Source organism: Theropithecus gelada, chromosome 6, assembly GCF_003255815.1.
Source record: "Theropithecus gelada isolate Dixy chromosome 6, Tgel_1.0, whole genome shotgun sequence".
NCBI lineage: Eukaryota > Metazoa > Chordata > Mammalia > Primates > Cercopithecidae > Theropithecus > Theropithecus gelada.
The window spans coordinates 35,543,315-35,565,977 of record NC_037673.1 but is presented as its reverse complement, the minus strand read 5'-3'; the positions used below and the strand labels follow the sequence as shown (position 1 = coordinate 35,565,977).

Genomic DNA, 22,663 nt, shown 5'->3' with positions numbered 1-22,663 from the left:
ATTTTCATCTGTACAGAATGACATTGTGCATTGTTTCTAGGTGGAAGCCATTACCTACTGTTGAACCGGGTGTCTCAGATTCTTCAAGAGCATGGTCATAATGTGACTATGCTTCCTCAGAGTGGAAACCTTTTAATCCCAGGTATCTTTTAAAAAACTAATTGTTATATTCTTTTACTCTAAGAAAAAAGTGATAATATATTTTTTATAGAGCTGCATAGTAAAATCTTTTTTGAATGTGGTCTTATTTCGGGATGAATAAATGTGTGTGTGGGTGCGTGTTCATGTTAAGTATTGGAATTCTCATTGGGGTCTGTAGACTAAGACTTCACATGCCATACTTCTGTGTTTTACCACTTACCTGAGTGTCATCCTATTCTAGACAACTTTCCACACATTATTATTAATAATTTTGAGGAACACTACACAATAGTATGGCTTAAATTTTTTTTGAACAGAAATATTTTGCCATATTTCAAGCTTTTATTATGTAAGTATAGAAGTTCTTCCTATCCCACAGGTTACTTTCTATTCTTGAGAGACTTGAAATTTATAAGAGATTTCCCAGGGAGCCTCTTAATTATGAACTGAGATGGGAATATATGATTAACATGACCTCATATGCTTGAAAAATTTGTAGCTATACATAAATTGTGCATAATGATGTCGAAAGTTCTTAATTGATTCATTGCCTCCAAAGAATGGTAACTGAAATGAAACTCATCAAATTCTGTTGACAGACAAGGAGAAGGAGGACCAGAGAACTTAAATAATTTGTTTAATGTCAAATGGGAAATTAATAACAGAGTTGTGTGAACCTGGGCCTTCAGGTTCTGGGTTTCTCATTCTGAGGGTTTCTGAAACTTTGAACAACATCAAAAATTAACCATCTTGGGAGAAAAAGTCTGAGTCATTATAAAATTCTGAAGGTAAACTTCAGGCCTTGTTAATGTTCAGATAGTTTTAATGCACTCTTGATCACCCTCTAGATTGAGTTTCAGAATGTTCACTGAATATCCTTTTTATACATTTCCCTTTGTGTCTGCCTTATAGTCAATCTGATTTCTCAGCAGTAATATATGGTCATCTTATTTTGGTGGTTCCAATAGCCTTTGAGAAACTGCTGAAAGCTATAGACCCACTACTTTAACAGACCATGCACGCCAAAATCTACAAATGATTCTGTGGATCCATGGATCTGTTCAGTTTTATCTTCGGGTTCAAGTGTTGGGGTTCAGTTGTTCTGGAGTTTTTTTCAGTATTTCTCAATCTTTGGACAGTTCTGAGGTTGAGAAGAAATATTCTTTCTTCTATTTTGCAGTCGTATTTGGGTAGAGCTCTGAAAATAGGAAAAACACTTGATTGGGTTGTTTTTGATAGTCTGATAGCCAAATCAGTGTATTGAAATATTTCAACACTTGTTAACTACATGTTTCCATCACTTCCTTATTTAAAACTTTAATAACTGAATGACTTCAGGGATACTGAAGAAGTGTAGGTTTCTTGTGCTCACATGTAATATTTTTCCAATTCATAACTGAAATATCAAGTATAGGATAGCAGCCTAAAGGAGAACATAATTATTTGAGGTTCTGACTCTTTTTCCTTTTAAAAAAGATTTATACTTTTTTATTGCTGCATAATAGATGTACATATTTTCAGGGTACATGTGATAACTTAATACATTTATATAATTTGTAAGGATCAAATCAGTGTAATTGGGATATGCATGACCTTGAATATTTATTCTTTCTTTATTCTAGAAACATTCAAATTATTCTCTTCTAGCTACTTTGAAATATACAATAAATTATTGTAAACTATAGTCACCCTACTTATCTTTCAAACACAAGATCTTATTTCTTCTGTAAAGCTATAGCTGTGTACTCATTAATCAACCTCTATCCATCTCCCCTCTACACTACCATTTCTGGTCTCTAGTAATCACCAGTCTACTCTTTACTTTCATAAGATCCACTTTTGTAAGCTGCTACATATGGATGAGAACGTGGGATATTTCTCTTTCTATGCTTGGCTTATTTCACTTAATATAATGGCCTCTAATTCAATCCATGTTGCTGTAAATTACAGGATTTCATTATTTTCTATAGCTGAATAATATTTCATTGTGGATTTAAATCACGTTTTCTTTATCCATTAGTCCACTGATGTGCACTTAGGTTGATTGCCTTATTTTGGTTATTGTAAACAGTGCTGCAATAAACCTGAGAATGCAGCTATCTCTTCGGCATACTGACTTTTTTCTTTTGGATTGTATATCCAGTAGTGGAATTGCTGCATCATATGGTAGTTCTGTCTTTAGTTTTTTGGAGATTCTTAGTAGAGTTTTCCATAGCGGCTGTACTAATTTACAGTGTATGTGGGTTCCCCTTTCTTGACTTTCTTGTCAGCATTCATTATTCCCTGTCTTTCAGATAAAAGCCATTTAACTGTGATGAGATGATATCACATTGTGATTTTGATTTGCATTTTTCTGATAATAAATAATGCTGAACATTTTCTTATATACCTGTTGGTTATTTTGAGAAATGTCTATTCAGATCTTTTTCCTATGTTTAACTAAATTATTTGCTATTAAGTTGTTTGAGCTGCTTATATATTCTGGTTATTAATCCATTGCGAAATGAATAGTTTGCAAATATTTCCTCCATTCTTTGGTTTGTCTTTTCATTTTGTTGACTGTTTCCTTTGCTGTGCAGAAGCTTTTTGGCTCAATGTAATCCCATTTGTCTATTTTTGCTTTGGTTGCCTGTACTTTTGACGTCTAACTAAAAAAGTCTTTGCTGAGACCAATATCTTGGAATAGTTCCTCAATGTCTTCTTCTAGTAGTTTCATAGTTTTAAATCTTAGAATTAAGTTTTAAATCCACTTTGACCTTATTTTTTTGTATGGTGAGAGATAGTGGTTTGGTTTTATTGTTTGTATCTATCCAGTTTTACAGTTTCTCCAGCATCATTTATTGTAAAGACTGTCCTTTCCTCATTGTATGTTCTTGGTATCTTTATTGAAGATAAGGTCGCTATACATGTGTGAGTTTTTATCTAGGCTCTTCTGTTCCGTTGGTCTATGTGTTTGTTTTCATGCCAGGACCATGCTGATTTGGTTACTATATGTTTGCAGTGTATTTTGAAGTCATGTAGATTGATGCCTCTGGCTTTAATCTTTTTGCTGAGGATTGCTTTGGTTACTTAGGATCTTTTATGGTTCCATATACATTTTATAATTTTTTTCTATTTCTCTGAATGATGTCATTGATAATTTGATAATAATTGCATTGAATTTGTAAGTTTACTTTGGATAGTTTTGGCATTTTAACAACATTTATTCTTCTAGTCCACGAACAAGGAATAGCTTTCAATTTCTTGTGTCCTCTTCAATTTCTTTCAGTGGAGTTTTACAGTTTTCCATATATATCTTTTACATCTTTTGTTAAATTGATTTCTAGGTATTTTATATTGTTTTTGTAGCTATTATAAATGGAATTTCTTTATTGCTCTCTTTTTCAGGTTGTTTGCTGTTGGCACATGGAAATGCTACTGATTTTTGTATGTTGATTTTTTTACCCTGCAGCTTTACTGAATTTGCTTATGAATTCTAATAGTTTTTTTTGCTGGGGTCTCTAGGTTTTTTAAGTATAAAATCATGTTTTCTGTGAACAAGGCTAATTTGACTGCTTCCTTTCCAATTTGGATGTCTTTATTTATTTCTCTTGCCTAACTTCTCTGTCCAGAACTTCCACTATGATGTTGAATAAAAAAAGTAATGGAAGTGGGCATCCTTGTCTTATTTCAGATCTTAGCTATTTTCAATTTTTTGCTATTTGATATGATGTTAGCTGTGGTGTCTCATATATAGCCTTTATGATTTTGAGGTATGTTCCTTCTATACCTAGTTTGTTGAGGGTTTTTTTTAAATCATAAAAAGGTGTTGGATTTTGCTGAATGCTTTTATGCATCTATTGAAATGATCATATGGTTTTTGTTCTTGGTTCTGTTAATGTGATGTATCATGTTTGTTGATTTGCATACGTTGAACTACCCTTGCATCCCTGGGATGAATCTCACTTGATCATGGTGAATGATCTTTTTAATGTGTTGTTGAATTTGATTTACTAGTATTTTGTTGAGGATTTTGCATCTATCTTCATCTGTTATATTGGCCTATAGTGTTTTTTTTTTCTTATTATGCCCCGGTCTGATTTTGGTATCAGAGTATGGCCGCTCCTATAGAATGAGTTTGAAAATAGTCCCTGATCTTTAATTGTTTTGAAGTCTTTGAGTAGAATTGGAATTAGTTATTTGGATGTTTGTTGAATTCATCAGTGAATTCATCAGGTCCTGGGCTTTTCTTTAATGAGAGACTCTTTATTATGGCTTTGATCTCATTCTTCATCATAAGTTTGTTGAGGTTTTCTATTTCTTCATAGCTCAGTCTTGGTAGGTTTTATGTGCCTTGGAATTTATCCTTTTCTTCTAGGTTTTCCAATTTGTTGGCATATTGTTGTTTGTAATAATATAGAGACTTTTAATGATTCTTTGTATTTCTGTGGTCTCAGTTGTTATATCTTTTTTTCTGTTTCTGATTTTATTTTTTTGATCTTCTTTTTATTTTTTAGTCTGGTGTATTAGTCTGTTTTCACACTGCTGTAAAGAACTACTTGAGACTGGGTAATTTATGAAGAAGAGAGGTGCAATTGACTCACAGTTCCACAGGATGTATAGGAAGTGTGGCTGGGAGGCCTCAGGAAACTTACAATTGTGGCAGAAGGTGAAGGGAAAGCAAGCACATCTTACCATGGTGGAGCAGGAGAGAGAGAAAGCAAGGGAGGAAGTGCTACACACTTTCAAACATCCAAATCTCATGAGAACTCAGTCACTGTCACGAGAACAGCAAGGGGAAATCTGCACACATGATCCAATCACCTCCCACCAGGCTTCTTCTCCTACACTAAGGATCACAATTTGAGGCGAGGTTGGGTGGGGTCACAAAGCCAAGCTGTGTCATTCCACCCCTGGCCCATTCCAAATCTCATGTCCTTCTTATAATTCAAAACAAAACCATGCCTTTTTAACAGTCCCTCAAAATCTTAACCCATTTCAGCCTTAAATCAAAAGTCCAAGTGCAAAGTTTCATCTGAAGCAAGACAAGTCCCTTCTGCCTGTGAGCCTTTTAAATCTAAAACAAGTCAGTTACTTCCAAGATACCATGAGAGTGTAGTCATTGGGTAAATACTCCCATTCCAAATGGGAGAAATTGTCATCAACAAAGGGAGTATAGGCCCCATGCAAGTCTGAAACCCAGCAAGGAAGCCATTAAATCTTAAAGTGCCAAAATAATTTCCTTTGATTCCATATCTCACATCCAGGGCATGCTGATGCAAAGGATGGCCTTCCAAGACCTTGGGCAGCTCTGCCTCTGTGGCTCTGCAAGGTATAGCCCCTATGACTGCTTTAGTGATCTGGTGTTGAGTGCCTGAAGCTTTTCCAGGAGGATGGTGCAAGCTGTTGGTGGTTCTACCATTCTGGGGTCTGGAGGACAGCTCCACTAGGCAATGCCTCAGTGGGGACTTTGTTTGAGGGCTTCAGTCCCACATTTCTCCTCTGCACTGCCCTGGTAGACGTTCTCCATGAGTGCTCCACCCCTGCAGCAGACATGAAGGCATTTTCATATGTCTTCTGAAAACTAGATGGAGGCTTCCAAATCTCAACTCTTGCCTTCTGCACACCTGCAGGCCTAACTCCACACGGAAACCACCAAGTCTTGGTGCTTGCACCCTCTGAAGCAATGACTTTAGCTGTACCTGGGCCTCTTTTAGCCATGACTGGAGCTGGAGCAGCTGGAGGTGCCATGTCTCAAGGCTGAACAGAGTAGTGGGGTCCTGGGCCTAGCCCACAAAACCATTTTCCCCTCCTAGGCCTCTGGGCCTGTGATTGTAGGGGCTGCCATGAAGGTCTCTGACATGCCTTAGAGATATTTTCCCCATTGCCTTGGTTATTAACATTTGGCTCCTCTTTACTTATACAAGCTTCTGCAGGTAGCTGCTTGAATTTCTCCCCAGAAAATGGGTTTTTCTTTTCTACCACATGGTCAGGCTGCAAATTTTTCAAAAGTTTATACTCTATTTCCCTTTGAAATATAAGTTCTCTTTGCTTATGCAAATGAACATGGGCTTTTAGAAGCAGACAGACCATGTCTTCAATGCTTTGCTGCTTAGAAATTTCTTCAGCCAGATACCCTAATTATCTCTCTCAAGTTCAAAGTTTCACATATCTCTAGAGCAAGGTCACAACGCCACCAGTTTCTTTGCTAAAGCATAGCAAGAGTGACCTTTGCTTCATTTCCCAGTAAGTTCCTCATTTCCATCTGAGATCACCTCAGCCTGGACTTCATTGTCCATATCACTGTCAGCATTTTGGTCAAAATCATTCAACAAGTCTCCAGAAAGTTCCAAACTTTTCCACATCTTCCTGTCTCCTTCTGAGCCCTCCGAGCTGTTCCAACCTCTGCCTATTACCCAGTTGCAAAGTCATTTCCACATTTTCAGGTATCTTTATAGCAATGCCTCACTTCTCTGGTACCAATTATCTGTATTAGTCTATTTCCACACTGCTATGAAGAACTACCTGAGATGGGTAATTTATGAAGAAAAGAGGTATAATTGACTCACAATTCCACAGACTTCACAGGAAGCATGGCTGGGAGGCCTCAGGGAACTTACTGTTACATACAGCAGAAGGCAAAGGGGAAGCAAGAATGTCTTACCATGGTAGAGCAGGAGAGGAAAACGAGCAAAGGAGGAAGTGCTGTACACACTTTCAAACAACAAGATATTGTGAGAACTCACTCACTATCATGAGAACAACCAGAGGGAAATCTTCCCTCATGATCCAATCATCTCTCACCAGGTCCCTCTTCCAATACTAAGGATCACAACTTGAGATAAGATTTGGATGGGAACACAGCCACACCATATCATCTGGCTAAAGATTTGTTGATTTTGTTTATTCTTTTAAAAAGTCAACTTTTTGCTTCATTGATCTTGTGTCTTTGTTTTAGTCTCAATTTCACTTATTTCTGCTCTGATGTTTTTACTTTTTTCTTTCTACTAATTTTGGTTTTTTTTTTTGTTCTTGTTTTTAGAGTTCCTTGAAGTGTATCATTAGATTGTTTATATGAAGCCTTTCGAACTTTTTAGTATAGGCATTTATTACTATCAACTTAACTCCAGTGTTTCTTTGTTGACTTTCTGTCTAGATAATCTGTCCGTTACTGAAAGTGGGATGTTGAAGTTCCTTACTATTATAGTATTGCACTCTGTCTCTCTCTCTAGATCTATTTATGTTTGCTTTGTATACTTGGGAGCTCTGGTATGAAGTGCACAGATATGTAAAATTGTTATATCTTTTTGTTGAACTGACCCTTTAATCATTCTATAGAGACCTTCTTTGTCTCTTTTTACAGTCTTTTATTTGTATTCTTTTTTTTTAAATTTTTTTTTTTGACAGAGTCTTGCTCTGTCAGCCAGGCTGGAGTGCAATGGCACAATCTTAGCTCACTGCAACCTCTGTCTCCCGGCCTCAAGCTATTCTTCTGCCTCAGCCTCCCAAGTAGCTGGGATTACAGACATGTGCCACCACACCCAGCTAATTTTTGTATTTTTGGTAGAAACGAGGTTTCTCCATGTTGGCCAGGCTGGTCTCGTACTCCTGACCTCAGGTAATCTGCCTGCCTCTGCCTCCCAAAGTGCTGGGATTACCATCGTGAGCCACCACACCCAGCCGTATTCTATCTAATCTGATATGTAAGTATAGTATTCCTGCTCGTTTTTGGTTTCCAGTTGCATGGCATATCTTTTCCCATCCCTTCACTTTTACTCTACTGTGTCTTTATGGGTATAGTGGTTTTTTTTAATGTAGCATATAGTTGAGTCTTGTTTCTTTCTCCATTCAGCTATATGCCTTTTAATTGGATAATCGAGTCCATTTACATTCAGTGCTTTTTTTTTGATGTGTAATTACTTTTTGTTGCTTGTTTTCTGGTTGTTTTGTAACTCCTTTCTTTCTTTCTTCCTTTCTGTCTTCATTTGTGGGTAAGTTGTTTCCTCTGGCAGCATGTTTAATTCATTGCTTTTTATTTTTAATGAATCCTATTATAAATTTTTGTATTGTGGTTGCCATGAGGCTTCTAAAATATCTTATAGACATAACAAATTATTTTAAATAAATGACAACTTAAGTCAAAAAGAACAGAATACAAACAACAATCAAAAAGAGAAAAATGACCTCTGCACTTTAACTTCATCCCTCCCTCATTTTGACTTTATGCTATCTCAATGTGTATACTTTTGTATTGCCTATTTATTAATAGGTTGCTGTGGCTATTATTTTGTTTTCAATAGATTTGTCTTTTGGGCTGCGTACTAGAGTAATGAGTGGGTTTCACACCACAAGTACAGTATAGTGTATTCTGGGTGCATCCATGCACTTAATTTTACCAGTGGATTTTATACCTTCAAATATTTTATTTTTGCATGTTAGTGGGTTTTTTTTCCCTAGATTGGAGAGCTCTCTTTAGCCTTTCTTATAAGACAGATCTGGTAATCTAGTAGTTGTGAATTCTCATAGCTTTTATTTGGGAGATACTCTGTCTCTCTTTCGTATTGGAAGGATAGCTTTACTGGATACAATATTCTTGGGTAACAGGTGTTCTTCTTTCAGCACTTTGAAAATGTCATTTTACTCTCCCTGGCATGTATGGTTTCCATTGTGAAGTCTATTTTCAGATGAATTATACCTCTTTTTTATGTTACTTGGCACTTTTCTCTTGGTGCTTTTAGGATCCACTCTTTGTCCTTGATCTTTGAGAATTTATTATATACCTTGGGGTAGTTTTATGTGGGTCTGTTTGGTGTTCCCTGACCTTCCTTTTCCTGGATATTTATCGCCTTTTCAAGTTTTGGAAAGTTTTCCGTTACTATTTATTCGAAGATTTCTATCCCTTGCTCTTGCCCAACTCCCTCTTGAACACCAATACTTTTTAGATTTGGTCTTTTGAGGTAATTGTATATACCTTGTAAGTAATCTTTGTTCCATTTCATCCTTTTTTCTGTCTTTTCTCCTCTGACTTTATATTTTCAAATAGGCTGTTTTTGAGCTTACTGATTCTTTCCTCTACTTGATCCATCTTGCTGTTGAACATCTCTAATGAATTATTCAGTTCAGCAAATGTGTTTCTCGGTGCCAAGATTTGTTTGATTTTTTCCTATTATTTCATTTAAAACATTTTTTAGAGATAGGTCTTGCTCTGTCACCCAGGCTGGAGTACAGTGGTGCTGCAATCATAGCTCATTGCAGCCCTGAACTTCTGAGTTCAAGAGATCCTCTGCCTTAGCTTCCTGAGTAGCTGGGACTATAGGCCTGTGCCAACTAATGTATTTTTTGATTGATTTATTTTTTTTTGAGATGGAGTCTCGCTCTGTTGCTCAAGCTAGAGTGCAGTGGTGCAATCTCGGCTCACTGCAACCTCCACCTCCCAGGTTCAAGCAGTTCCCCTGTCTCAGCCCCCCAAGTAGCTGGGACTACAGGCACATGCCACCACGTCCGGCTAAATTTTTTTGTATTTTTAGTAGAGACGGGGTTTCACCATGTTGGCCAGACTGGTCTTGAACTCCTGACCTCAGGAAATCCACCTGCCTTGGCCTCCCAAAGTGCTGGGATTACAGGCATGAGCCTCCATGCCCAGCTGATTTCATTTTTTAAAAGATGGGGTCTCTCTATGTTGCCCAGGCTGGTCTTGAACTCCTGACCTCAAGCAATCCTCCCACCTCAGCTTCTGAGTAGCTGACGTTATATGCGTGAGCCACTGTGACTGGACTAATTCAGTTTTTTAAATTATATTTCTCTGATAAATTTCTGAATTACTTTTCTGTGTTATCTTGGAGATTGATGAATTTCTTTAAAACTACTCTTTTGAATTCTTGGTCAGAGAGTTTACATATTGCCATCTTATTAGGGTCAGTCACTGATTTCTTGTGTCTGTCTGGGGAGGTCATGATTCTCCATTTCATGTTGTTTCTTGTGGATATAGGTCTATGTCTTTGCATTGAAGGATTAGTTATTTTTTCCAGTTTTCTTTGTCTGTCTTGTCTTGGTTTCAGTTGGATATGTTTGGTTAGAGATTCTTTGCACTTTGCCTGTTGATTTTTTTTTTCTTGCTTTTTATTTTCCACTAGGCTGCTGCCTCCTTTTCAGCTCTAGATGGCACCTTAATCCCAGGTTTGCCTTGGTTCTAGCACAGTCAGAGTGCCACTCATCCTGAATCAAGAAAGTCCCAAAAGGGATATATTGGTAGTGTAGGGAGGCTGGTTAGGGATTTGCGTCGAGAAGACCTGTGGAATGGACCTTTTACAGCATGGTGTTACTGAACATCCATTCTGATTTGGCATCTCCTTTGACTGAGTTACAGAGCAGAGTATCCAGAGTTGGAAATGGTAGTCCTGCCTCCTCCCTTTGTTTCTGGGCTCCCTTTGTCTCTGTCCTCAAGGCTATTTCTCCTTTCAGACACTCTCATGCTTCTTGTGGGTTGAGGCAGGGACAGGTCTTCTATCAGAGGACCCAAGATGGTGGGGAAGTTGGTTGTCCACCTCGACTTCACTTTTTTCAGTGTAAAAGTGAGAGACAGGGGAAAATTTTTGACAAGCTTGGTGATGGGCAGATATGGGGGAGGGGCATCATAGATATGGAATTTCAGTTCTCTTAATGCCTATTTGGAGTTTTTTCACTCTTCTGTGGCCCTTGGAACTGTCTCCTTCTCATATTTGAGTTCTGGGATATTGCAGGTGATAATCTCAGCACTGTATATTTATTTTTGGTTTTCTGTAATTGGGGAGAGAAGCTAGCTTGATTCTCTGACACCATTTTGGAAGCAGAAGGCCTCTTTTTCTTTCTTTCTTTAAGACAGTTTTCTGTGCCTCACCGTCTACCTGGTATATTTTTCTCCAAGTGACAAGTCCTCATTGTTTTTGGGTGACTGCCCAAGTTATATCAGTGATCTTCATGGGCTGACTCCAAACACTCAGGGCAGTGATTTTCTTCTCCTGACCAGAAAATTCTCATCCTGACCGGCAGGTCAGTTTTGACTTTTTTAGTAACTAGGTAGGAGAGCAGATCAATAGCTAATATGAGGAAATCCATAATTGCAATTCAGGTTTCTAATTTGGCCACTGGGCTTTTCTCTTTCTCTATAAGTGGTGTTTACTGTAGCCCTGAGGAGTGAAATGTACAGCATCTTTATCTATCATAAAAGGTAAAGTAAATTTCATGTTGTTAAGATTTATGGAACTTAATAAAGTAAAATTGCCTTTCTTCTGAATATCAGAACCCATGGATAGGTAATGACAGGAGTTAGATAATGATCAAAATGCCATACTTTTTCCAACTGCTTGGAAAACTTATCTTTAGATCTTTAGTAAATATCAAGAGTTGAATCCAAGATGAGTAGGGGTTTGAAGAGAGGCCTTGTATGATGTCTGGGTATTATGCTACCTGATTATTTCTGGTAGCCATTCCTGACCTTGGTAGTGTCCATGAAAATGGACTAATAAAGAGTGGTTCATGCTTGTAATCCCAGCACTTTGAGAGGCCGAGGTGGGTGGATCAGTTGAGGTCAGGAGTTCAAGTCCAGCCTGGCCAATATAGTGAAACCCCATCTGTACTAAAAATACAAAAATTAGCCAGGCCTGGAGGTGTGCACCTGTAATCCCAGCTACTCAAGAGGCAGAGGCAGGAGAACTTCTTGAATCCAGGAGGTGGAGGTTGCAGTGAGCCAAATCACACCACTGCACTGCAGCCTGGGTGACAAAGTGAGACTCTGTCCAAAATAGAAAAAAAGTAAACATTAAAACATATATACAATTTGATGTTTGAACATGTGTATATACTTGTGAATCCATCAACATAATTAGGATATGAATATTTCCATCATTCCAAGAAAATTTCTCTTGTCCCTTCACAATCCCCACTATGTGTCATCCCACCTTCCAGCTCCCATTGCTAGTTAGTCACTAACACATCACTATGTGTTAGTTTGTATCTTTTAAATTTTATGTAAATGGGATTATAAGATATGTATTCTTTTATTTTGCCTTGTTTTAATTAACATTATTGTATTAGTCCATTTCACATTGCTATAATATGTCTATTGCCTGAGGCAGCATAATTTATGAAGAAAAGAGGTTTATTTGACTCACAGTTCTGCAGGCTGTACAAGCACGGCACCAGTATCTGCTCAGCTTATGGTGAGGCCTCAGGAAGTTTACAATCATAGCAGAAGACAAAGGGGGAGCCGGCTAGTCACATGATGAGAGAGGGAGCTAGAAAGAGTGGGTGGAGGTGCTAAGCTCTTTTGAATAACCAGCTCTTGTGTGAATTCACTACCATGGTGACAGTACCAAACCATCCATGAGGTATCTGATCCCAAGACTCAAACACCCCTCACTAGGCCAACCTCGATCTTTGGAGGTCACATTTCAGTGAGATTTGGAGGGGGCAAACATCCCAAGAATATAAATTATTATTTATAGATTCATTCATATTGTGTTTATGAGTTATTTATTCATTTTTATTGTTCTATTGTATCAATAGTGTTCTATTGTATCCATTACTAAAATGTGTTTATTTAGTTTTCTGTTGATAGACACTTGGTTATTTTCAGTTTGGGAATATTACAAATAAACCTGCTATGAACATTTTGTGTACAAGTCTGTTATAACTTTCTTTCTTTCTTTCTTTCTTTCTTTCTTTCTTTCTTTCTTTCTTTCTTTCTTTCTTTCTTTCTTTCTTTCTTCTCTCTTTCTCTTTCTCTCTTTCTCCCTTCCTTCCTTCCTTTCTTCCTTTCTTTTCTTCTTTCTCTTTCTTTCTTTCTTTCTTTCTTTCTTTCTTTCTTTCTTTCTTTCTTTCTTTCTTTCTTTCTTTCCTTTCTTTCTTTCTTTTTCTTTCTTTCTTTTCTTTCTTTCTTTCTTTTCCTTCCCTCCCTCCCTTCCTTCCTTCCTTCCTTCCTTCCTTCCTTCCTTCCTTCCTTCCTTCCTTCCTTCCTTCCTTCCTTCCTTCCTTCCTTCCTTCCTCCTTCTCTCTCCTTCCTTCCTTCCTGCCTGCCTGCCTGCCTGCCTGCCTGCCTTCCCTCCCTCCCTTCCTTCCTTCTTTTTTCTTTCATTATTTTTTTGAGGCAAGCTCTTGTTCTGTTGCCCAGGCTAGAGTGCACTGGCACAATCATGGCTCACTGCAGCCTCAGACTTGGGCTAAAGCAATCCTCCTACCTCAGCCTCTTGAGTAGCTGGAACTACAGATGTGCACCCCCAATCCCAGCTAATTTATTTTTTGTAGAGTCAGTATCTCACTATGTTGCCCAGGCTAATCTCAAACTTCTGGCCTCAGGTGATCCTCCCACCTTGGCCTTTCAAAGTGTTGGGATTACAGACATGAGCTACTATGCCTGACCTACATTCTTTTCTCTGGGTTAGCAACTAAAAGCGCAGTGGCTGAATCGTATTGTTTAACTTTTTAAAAAATGGACATACTTTTCCCAAAGTGGCTGTACCATTTTAAATTCTTACCAGAAGAAGAAAGTGGGGAATGAACCATTAGTTATCCTTCTTAAATTGGGTTGTTGCAGTTTTTCACTAATTTTAATTACAGGGCATATTAATATTTAGAGATGCCCTAAGAGATCTTCTATAATGCAAACTTACCCTTTTTTACCTCCAATGTGTAGGAGCAACACAATTTCAACTTGATAATCAGGATCACCAATTTCAAACAGTACAGTAACTTCTTTCTTTGCCATTTGATTCAGAAGCATGGGGAGCCAAAAATGGCTGGATTGCATTCTTACTTTTCTGTTTCATAGAATTATTTTTGTGTCTCTTGGTGGAAACATTCCTTCATTTGGAACTAAAATCCCTAGTCTGAAAGAGCATAAGGCTGCAGGAACAGGAAGCAAAAACACTGATAGTGGATCACTAGGGGAAATAGTGAGTGGTGATGCTGCCATTTCTACCCCTTGATACCTGAACCCATGAATCCTGGCTATAGGAGAAGCAACATCATATATTACATGTGATTAAGCACATATATAGTCTCCTGGAGAACACTACCCCAGGCTTGTAATGTATTTCCACCACCTGTAGCTGTAACTTCATCTTTTAAAAATCCTTCACTGTTTCATTAAGTCAGCCACTTTAGGATGGTGGCGCACATGGTAAGACGATAAATTCCATAATTATGCACTCATGCTGCAGTTCATTTGCAGTGAAGTGAGTTTGTCAGAGTCAATGCTGTGTAGAATTCCACATCAGTACACAAGGCATTTTGTAAGTGCATGGATGGTAGCTTTGGCGGAAGCACTCCATGAAGGGAAAGCAAGTCAAATCCAGAGTAAGTGGCTTTTTGAGTAAGAATAAAGTTCTATCTCTTTCATAATGGAATTGGTCCAGTGTAATCAATCTGCTACCCAGATAGCTGACGGGGTTACCCTGAAGAATGATGACAATCAGGCAATCAATGCTGTTCTCTGTTGCTGGCTGACTGGGTACTCTGCAGTGGCAGTATCCAGGTCAGCTTGGTGTGTGGAAGTCCAGTTTGATATGCCCATACATAAACTCCATCCCTGCTACCATAGCCACTATGTTTATGAAACCATTAGGCAAAAAACAGGGTTGGCTGAGGAAGGAACTTAGATGTTATCCACAGACAGGCCAACTTCTCCACTTGATTCTTAACGTTCTTGTCTGCTGAGGTCACCCTTAAGTGAGCATTTACATAGGACACAAATTTATTTATGTTTTGCCCATTCAGTTAGGTCTTACAACATACCTCTTCCCCGGAACTTCTTGCCACCAATTTTTAAGTTATGTTCCTTGCAGGTCCATGATGATCTAGCCGAACCATTGGCCACAGACAATGCAATGGACAAGTGTGATTTGTTGTGGAAGAGAAATGTTAATAAGTTTCATGCAGACTAAATGATGTCACAGGGCTGGAACATTGATATATCCTTGAGGTTAGAGAGTGAGGGTGTATTGCTGGCTTTGTTAGATAAAAGCAAATTGCCTTTGATGGCCTTGACTAACGGGTGTCAAGACAAATTTGCCAGATCAATAGTTGCATATCAGGTATCAGGTATTGTACTAATTTGCTCAAGCAATGAAACTATTATCTGGAAGAGTAGCTGCAATTAGACTTTCCTATGTGGTTATGTTTATGACATCTATCATTCTCCAAGATCCATTTGTTTTCTGCACAAGTCAAAAATGCAAGTTGAATAGGGATGTGATGGGAATCATCACCCTTGTAATCTTTAAGTCCATAATGGTGCCATTAGTCTTTGAAATCTCTGTAGAGTGCAATATTGCTTTGGTTTTCTGTTTTTCCAGATACAGGTCATTTTAGTGACTTCTACTTGGACTTTCCAACCATGATAGTTTACACTCCACACTTCAGGGGAGCAGCATGATTATTCTGCCACTGCTGAGTATATCTATTCCAATTACACATTTCAAATCTGGGGAAATAATCACAATCAGTTTGGGGAATTAGACCCTTGGAATTAGGGTCTGATTTCAAGATCTAATGTTCAGTAGTCTCTTGAAAAATATAATTATTTTATTTCCCCAGTGCATAGCCACACTGGTAAAAAGCTGTAGGTTCCTTTGGAGAAGGCTGGAGAGAGGGTAACAGTATATATTTCTGGTAGTGTAGTGGGGTATTTTCCCAAGGGACCTTGCCTCCTCTTTGTTCCAGGGCTTTTGTGTCTATAGATTGTCTGAGGTCTGTGTGTTCGAACTGAAGTTATACTTTTGTTTAATCTATTTAGGACTCCTTTGCTTGTACCAATCAAGTAACAATTTTGTAAACTTCTCATTTTCTTTTCTTTTTGGGACGTCATGATGAAGTAGCTAATGCTCTAGGTCTCCATGAATCAGATTATTCTAATTATTGCTTTGACTCTACTATTCCTCATGGTAACCATGCCTACCTTGATTTTGGTGCTTAAGTGCTACCACTTGACCCCAGCCACCCCAAGATGCAATTAACTCCATTATATTTAGGGATCCCACTTCAATGGCATCATAATTTCCGACCATGAAGAAGAACAAACATAGAGCTCTCACCCCTTGCAAACTCACACTCACGGTGAAAAAAAATGTGTCCTCTTGTTCTGTTTCCTTCCTGCACTGGGTTAGCAGGCCTTACATCTTCATTTCCCTAAGCTGTTTGATACTTTTCAGGGTACCAAGGCAGATCTGGCATTTTATTTTTATTTAGTGTAGGCCACCCTTTCATCCATGTTTAATTTAATTAACCAAACAGATCCCCTTTTAACCTATTGAGCTACAATGATGAATCAAGAATCTCTGTCTAGTGCCTCATATCAATAAATTCAATCTAATCAAACTTTACATGCCTTTCACCATTACCTCACATACTCTCCTACACATCTACCCCAGATTTTTGTCATACATATTGTTCTTTTGGTGTATAGTGAAACTTCTTATGGGTAACCTTTGACACTTCCTTGAGCTTGAGTCTATTTTTGAATCTAAAAGTAAAGAGGGATGCTAAAATAGTATCTTTCAGCAAAATAACTGAAAGAGACTGTACAGTTTCTCATGCAAATGAGATTAACTTCTCCAGATAGGTGTAGGAAAGTTGCTTCTACTGATAAAGAAGATTCAACAGAAGTTAGGGGTTCAATAGCCCCAGATTCATAGGATCTGCCCATATGTCCCCATCTCAATTTTTAGGATCTCATTTCCCAATCATTGCCTGGACTTCAACAGAAAATACCTTGCAAGGTGGGGAATTAAATTTCATTGTAATTCAGTCTCAGGAGGAGACTGGGTTTGATTTTCGGAAACATTCAACTCAGTAGCTGTAAGAGATTTTTTTTTTTAGGGCAGACAAAGAAGCTTTCAGGTCATTAATGGATGGAGCTTGGAATTTAAAGCCTTGACCTCATTCTTTTCTTTCTGTGCTTTCTCTATCAAATTAGGAGAAACCAGCTATACTCATTATACTCATGAGTTTGATTTAAATATCCCAGAACATTGCCTTTTAGAAACATTTGCTTAGGAGTATCCAATGATGATATTTTGCCACATATCTATTGCCATCTAATGCCACAGGATGAGTGCCCTCTTTAACACTGAAAAGAGTTATTGACTTCAAACATAATCAATATTTGAATCACTTGGTCCTTATAATAGAGAACCAATCCTAGGAAATCAGAATCTTAGGAAATCAGAAAAACAGTATCAATTGGAGACACACACACCCACACCCACACGCACACGTATTTCAAGGACTTGGTTTACATAATTTGAGGTGTTAGCAAGTCCAACATCTATAGGTCAGGTAGGCAGGCTGGAAAGTCTCAAGCAAGATCTGATGTTGCAGTCTTGAAGCAGAATTTATTTTTCCTCTGGGAAACCTCAGGGTTTTTTGTTTGTTTGTTTTTAAAACCTCTCAACTGATTGGTTAAGACCCACTACATTATTGAGGATAATCTATCTTACGTAAAGTCAACTGATTGTAGATAATAAGCATGCTATAAAATATTTTCATATCAACACCTAGATTAGTGTTTGATTAAATAACCATGTACTCTATCCTAGCCAAGCTTACAAATAAAACTAACCATCAGAGAAGAAAATTTGGAGTGCTCTATTTTATGGCTTCTTTCTCTACTTGTGAAAAAATCTTTGAAGTACAGCTCTGGACTTGAGGGTGGTGCTCTTCTTTCTGAGTCACATCTCTACTTTGGTATCTGAGTGCTATGTGGAGGGGTGGGCAGTAGGCATAGGTCTCCTTGCTTTCTTCCCCCAGCAGGAAACCTCACACTTACAAGGTGGGTCATGGTTAAGTGGCACCCCAGTATTCGCAACACTGCTGTGTCCAAGGTAGAGCTCATGCTTCACAAGTGGGGGTGGGTTGGTAGAAGGGAGCCCCTACCTCCTGGACACATTTGGCCAGAACTTAGCTGCAGCAACAGGTAGAAGAGGGCAGGATGAGAAATGTTTACATCCTGCTCCTCCCAGAAAAATAACTCTGTGGCTGAGAGCTGGGGTAGGGGCAAGAGGGAGGGAGCCTGCATTCTTGGCTGCAGTTTGGGAGTTGGTGGGAGCAGTCAGAGGAAGTCGGCCTCTCAGAGTTGGTTGAGTAAAGGGAGACAGTGGGTGTTCATTCAAATACCACAGACCCTAGGCTCAGTTTTCAGTGAATTTTTGTAGATTTTCTTGAATAGATATTTCTTCTTTTTCTGTATGCCCTATAACAATATCCAGCATTTGTGTGTGTGTGAGTGGGTGTGTGTGGGGTTTTCACCAGTTTTGGTATGAACAGTGTCTGAAGAGTTACTCATGCTATTATGCTGGGAATGGAATGCTGGTAATGATGGAGCATTGTTAAACTTACCAAGCAATTCTTCTCAGGAAAGTAACTGAAGCACCATGCCTTCTACTTTGTGTGTGGCAATGGCACATCCCTTTTTGTGAGTTCCTTTTTATATATAGTATGTCTTGAATAAGTGCACCTTGTGTATGTCTTGAATGATTGTGCTTGATGAATCTCCTCCAAGGAGGACATCTTCACTGTAATGTCATAACTGCTCCTGGATATGGTTGGATATGGTGATGGTCTTCCTGGCAGTGAGTGTGGGCCAGGATATTAAGGTTCCCCACAGTGAGCCAGTTACAGGTGATTTATGGCCTTTTAAAGATAAAAATAAAGGGAAACTGACTGAGATCCTATTGAAATAGGCCTTGAATGGAGCATATTTGCAAATCTATGGTTGCAAAATATTAGTTAGTTAGTATTCAAATGTAGTAAGCAATTTTTAATAACCATGGGTATGAGGTTCTAAATGTGATGGATCCTGGCATTAAGGCTATAGTAAAATGTTGTGAGGCATCATTAATTCTTGCTAGGTTTAAAAATAGTCCAATGTGGGCTTTTAAAGGGAGAAAGAATGGAGAGAATCAACCCTTTTCTAAATAGATCTTTCATAATGGAGTTTAATCCTTAGAAGCCCTGTTTTAATCTATTTTGGACAGTGTTAATAATTTTAATATGTTGAAGCAGATCCACAGCATCCCTTTTTGTTAAGCCAATTCTAAGTGCCAAAGAAATAATTTTATGTTAGTTTTTTAATTGTTAGATAGGAGTAGCCATGCCCAGAATGGAATGGAATATTTTAGGAAATGAGTCTTAAGACTATGGAGTACTGATATGGTTTGGCTGTGTCCCCACCCAAATCTTATCTTGAATTCCCATGTGTTGTGGGATGGACCTGGTGGGAGGTAACTGAATCATGGAGACAGTTCCTGTGCTGTTCTTGTGATAGGGAATAAGTCTCATGAGATTTGATGGCTTTTTTCTTTTTCTTTTTTTTTTTTTTGAGATGGAATCTCGCTCTGTCACCAGGCTGGAGTGCAGTGGCGCTATCTCAGATCACTGCAACCTCCGCCTCTCAGGTTCAAGTGATTCTCCTGCCTCAGCCTCCCGAGTAGCTGGGACTACAGGTGCGTGCCACCATGCCTGGCTAATTTTTTTGTATTTTTAGTAGAGGCAGGGTTTCACTATATTAGCCAGGATGGTCTTGATCTCCTGACCTCATGATCCACCTGCCTCAGCCTCCCAAAGTGCTGGGATTACAGGCATGAGCCACCATGCCCAGCTGAGATATGATGGTTTTATAAGGGAGAGTTTCCCTGCGCAAATTCTCTCTCTCTTTGCCTGCTGCTACCCATGTAAGGCATGACTTGCTCCTCCTTGCCTTCTGCCATGATTGTGAGGTCTCCTCCGTCGTGTGGAACTGTAAGTCTATTACATCCTTTTTCCTGTATAAATTACCCAGTTTCAAGTAGGTCTATTGGGAGAACCCACTCCCGATGTTTAACATGGGTTCTTTTCTATTTCCCAAGTGTCTCGGCTGGGTGAGAAATAAAGGGAAAGAGCACAAGAGAGAGAAATTTAAAGCTGGGTGTCCGGGGGAGACATCACATGTCGGCAAGATCCGTGATGTTCCCCGAGCCGTAAAACCACAAAGTTTTTATTAGCGATTTTCAAAAGGGGAGGGAGTGCATGAACAGGGTGTGGGTCACAGAGATCACATACTTCGCAACGTAATAGAATGTCACAAAGCAAATGGAGGCAGGGCGAGATAACAGGACCACCGGATGAGGTAAAATTAAAATTGCTAATGAAGTTTTGGGCACACATTGTCTTTGATAACCTCTTATCAGGAAACAGGGTTTGAGAGCAGATAACCTGTCTGACTAAAATTTATTAGGTGGGAATTTTTGTTCACCTGATAAGCCTAGGAGCACTACAGGAGACCGGGGCTTACTTCATCCCATCGGCTTCGACCATAAAAGACGTCCCTCCTTAAAAAGGGGCCGTCTATAGGCCTACCTTCAGGGCGTATTCTCTTTCTCAGGGATGTTCCTTGCTGAGAAAAAGAATTCAGTGATATTTCTCCTATTTGCTTATGAAAGAGGAGGAATATAGCTCTGTTTTCGTCCAGCTCACCGGCGGCCAGTTCAAAGTTACCTCTCTTGTTCCCTGAACATCGCTGTTATCCTGTTCTACACATGGGTGATGGGGGAGGGGTGGGACTGGTAAATATAGTGAAGGGAACTACCATTTTTAAATTTTGCCCTTTAGAACTTTTTGACTTAATAAAAACCTATTTGTAGGTATCATTTTAAATAAAGAAAATGAATTTTTTCTGAAAGAGAAAAGAGTATGGGCTCTGAAATCAATCTGACCTATATTTAAAAACAAGCCCTACAGGTCATTATGTGTGCAAAGGAGACAAATTACCTCACACTGAATTACTCTCTATTGTCTCATCTATAAGTGTAATAGCTGTTCCTTTAAATAAAAACTTTAAGTGGAAACTTTTATAACTTTAAATTGAATGAAAGTGCCTGGATAATGATAAAGTCTCAACATTATCAGGTTGTGCAATAGAATGAATGAGAAAGAAAAACAAAACCAAATCAACATAAAACTTTAAAAGTAAACATTTCCATAAATGTAAAATTAATAGAATAAAACTTTAATATCATCATGCTAATGTTAATCCATGTTGTATGATATATTTACCTTTTTAACCAATTGGTATTTTCTTAGATATTAAAGAGGAGGAAAAAATCATACCAAGTTATCAGGTGGTTTTTACCTGAAGATAATCAAAAAAGAATTACGAAGCATTTCAATAGCTACATAGAAACAGCATTGGATGGCAGGTAACTTCTTTTTATTCTATGAAGCAAAGAGTCACTATTTTAGTAATACAAATGAATAGAGAGATGCATCATATTTGGAGTGAGTTTTAGAGAAATGGATGGGTGGGTGATGGATAGATGGAGGAATAGATGATATGTGAGTGGATGAATGGTTGGATAAATGAGGGGATGGAGAAATAGAGGACAGGTGGGTGGTCAGGTGGATAGAGTAGACAAGGTTTGCATTCCCAACAATTGAGTCTATATTGTCCTTCTTCTACCATAAAGATTCTATAGAAAGCAGGAGATTGCTCCTCTGAGCCTTCCTTACAACACTTCATGTATAATCTTTGTATGCATTCTCCCCAATAAAGAAGCTAGGATCTTCAACTCTTTTGTTTGTCAAGAAAAAAGAAACACCTATTCTCACTTATTTTCCCTCCTTTGTCCTTTCATAAATTCACCAGTGGAGAAAACTCTTATGAATATTGATTTTTCACACCTTGAACCTTCACCTTTTAAACTCCTTAAAGATAATCAAATACCTGGATCGTACACAATGAGAGATGAGCCTGAGACTTTTTGACCTCACCTGGAATACAAGGAATCTCCTTCATCTGCCACATAAAAGAGGAGAAACACAAATCCATGCCATTCTTAGTTAATTATAGTGGCTTCATCCTTTTTGCTTTCCTTGAAAATTCTACTCAGTAGTCAAGGTGGTGCTCAAATCTAATTATTCCATAAAGCTTGCTTCCTCACTCAAGCTGGAAGACCACATGCTCTCCTCCATAGATCTGGTATATAGCACTCATTTGATACTTAGTCTATGGCATCTTGTGTTGTTATATATTTTTAAAGTGTATGTCTTGTCTCTTTTCTTCCAGCTTGATTTCTTTGAAGACAGGTTCCAGATACATGTTAAATATTGACTAAGTTACTGGGATCAGTGCTTTCCTGTGATTTTTTTAAAATTTATTTACTTGAAATATGATTAATGTTATACTTTTGAGAAGTTTATACTGTATACATTGAATTTATCCACAATATTTAAAAATCATTCTTTATGTAAAATCTTTTTAAAAAATGAAATAGTGGATAATTTCAGAGAATCATCATTGTTGTAATTTAAAGTTGATTCTGAGATCTCGGCAAGATGGCCGAATAGGAACAGCTCCAGTCTCCAACTCCCAGCGCCAGCGACACAGAAGACCGGTGATTTCTGCATTTTCAACTGAGGTACTGGGTTCATCTCACTGGGGAGTGCCGGACGATCGGTGCTGGTCAGCTGCTGCAGCCCGACCAGCGAGAGCTGAAGCAGGGCGAGGCATCGCCTCACCTGGGAAGCGCAAGGGGGA

The 22,663-nt window shown here is 38.5% G+C and overlaps 1 protein-coding gene across 1 annotated transcript in view; it reads left to right on the top strand.

Annotated features, from left to right (window-relative positions):
* Positions 1-22,663, top strand: part of LOC112626982 (UDP-glucuronosyltransferase 3A1-like) — a 45,112-nt gene that overhangs the window by 3,026 nt on the left and 19,423 nt on the right. The window contains 4 exon segments of the mRNA XM_025389389.1: positions 41-142; positions 21,211-21,227; positions 21,229-21,326; positions 21,594-21,657. Coding sequence (XP_025245174.1) covers positions 41-142; positions 21,211-21,227; positions 21,229-21,326; positions 21,594-21,657 — 281 coding nt within the window.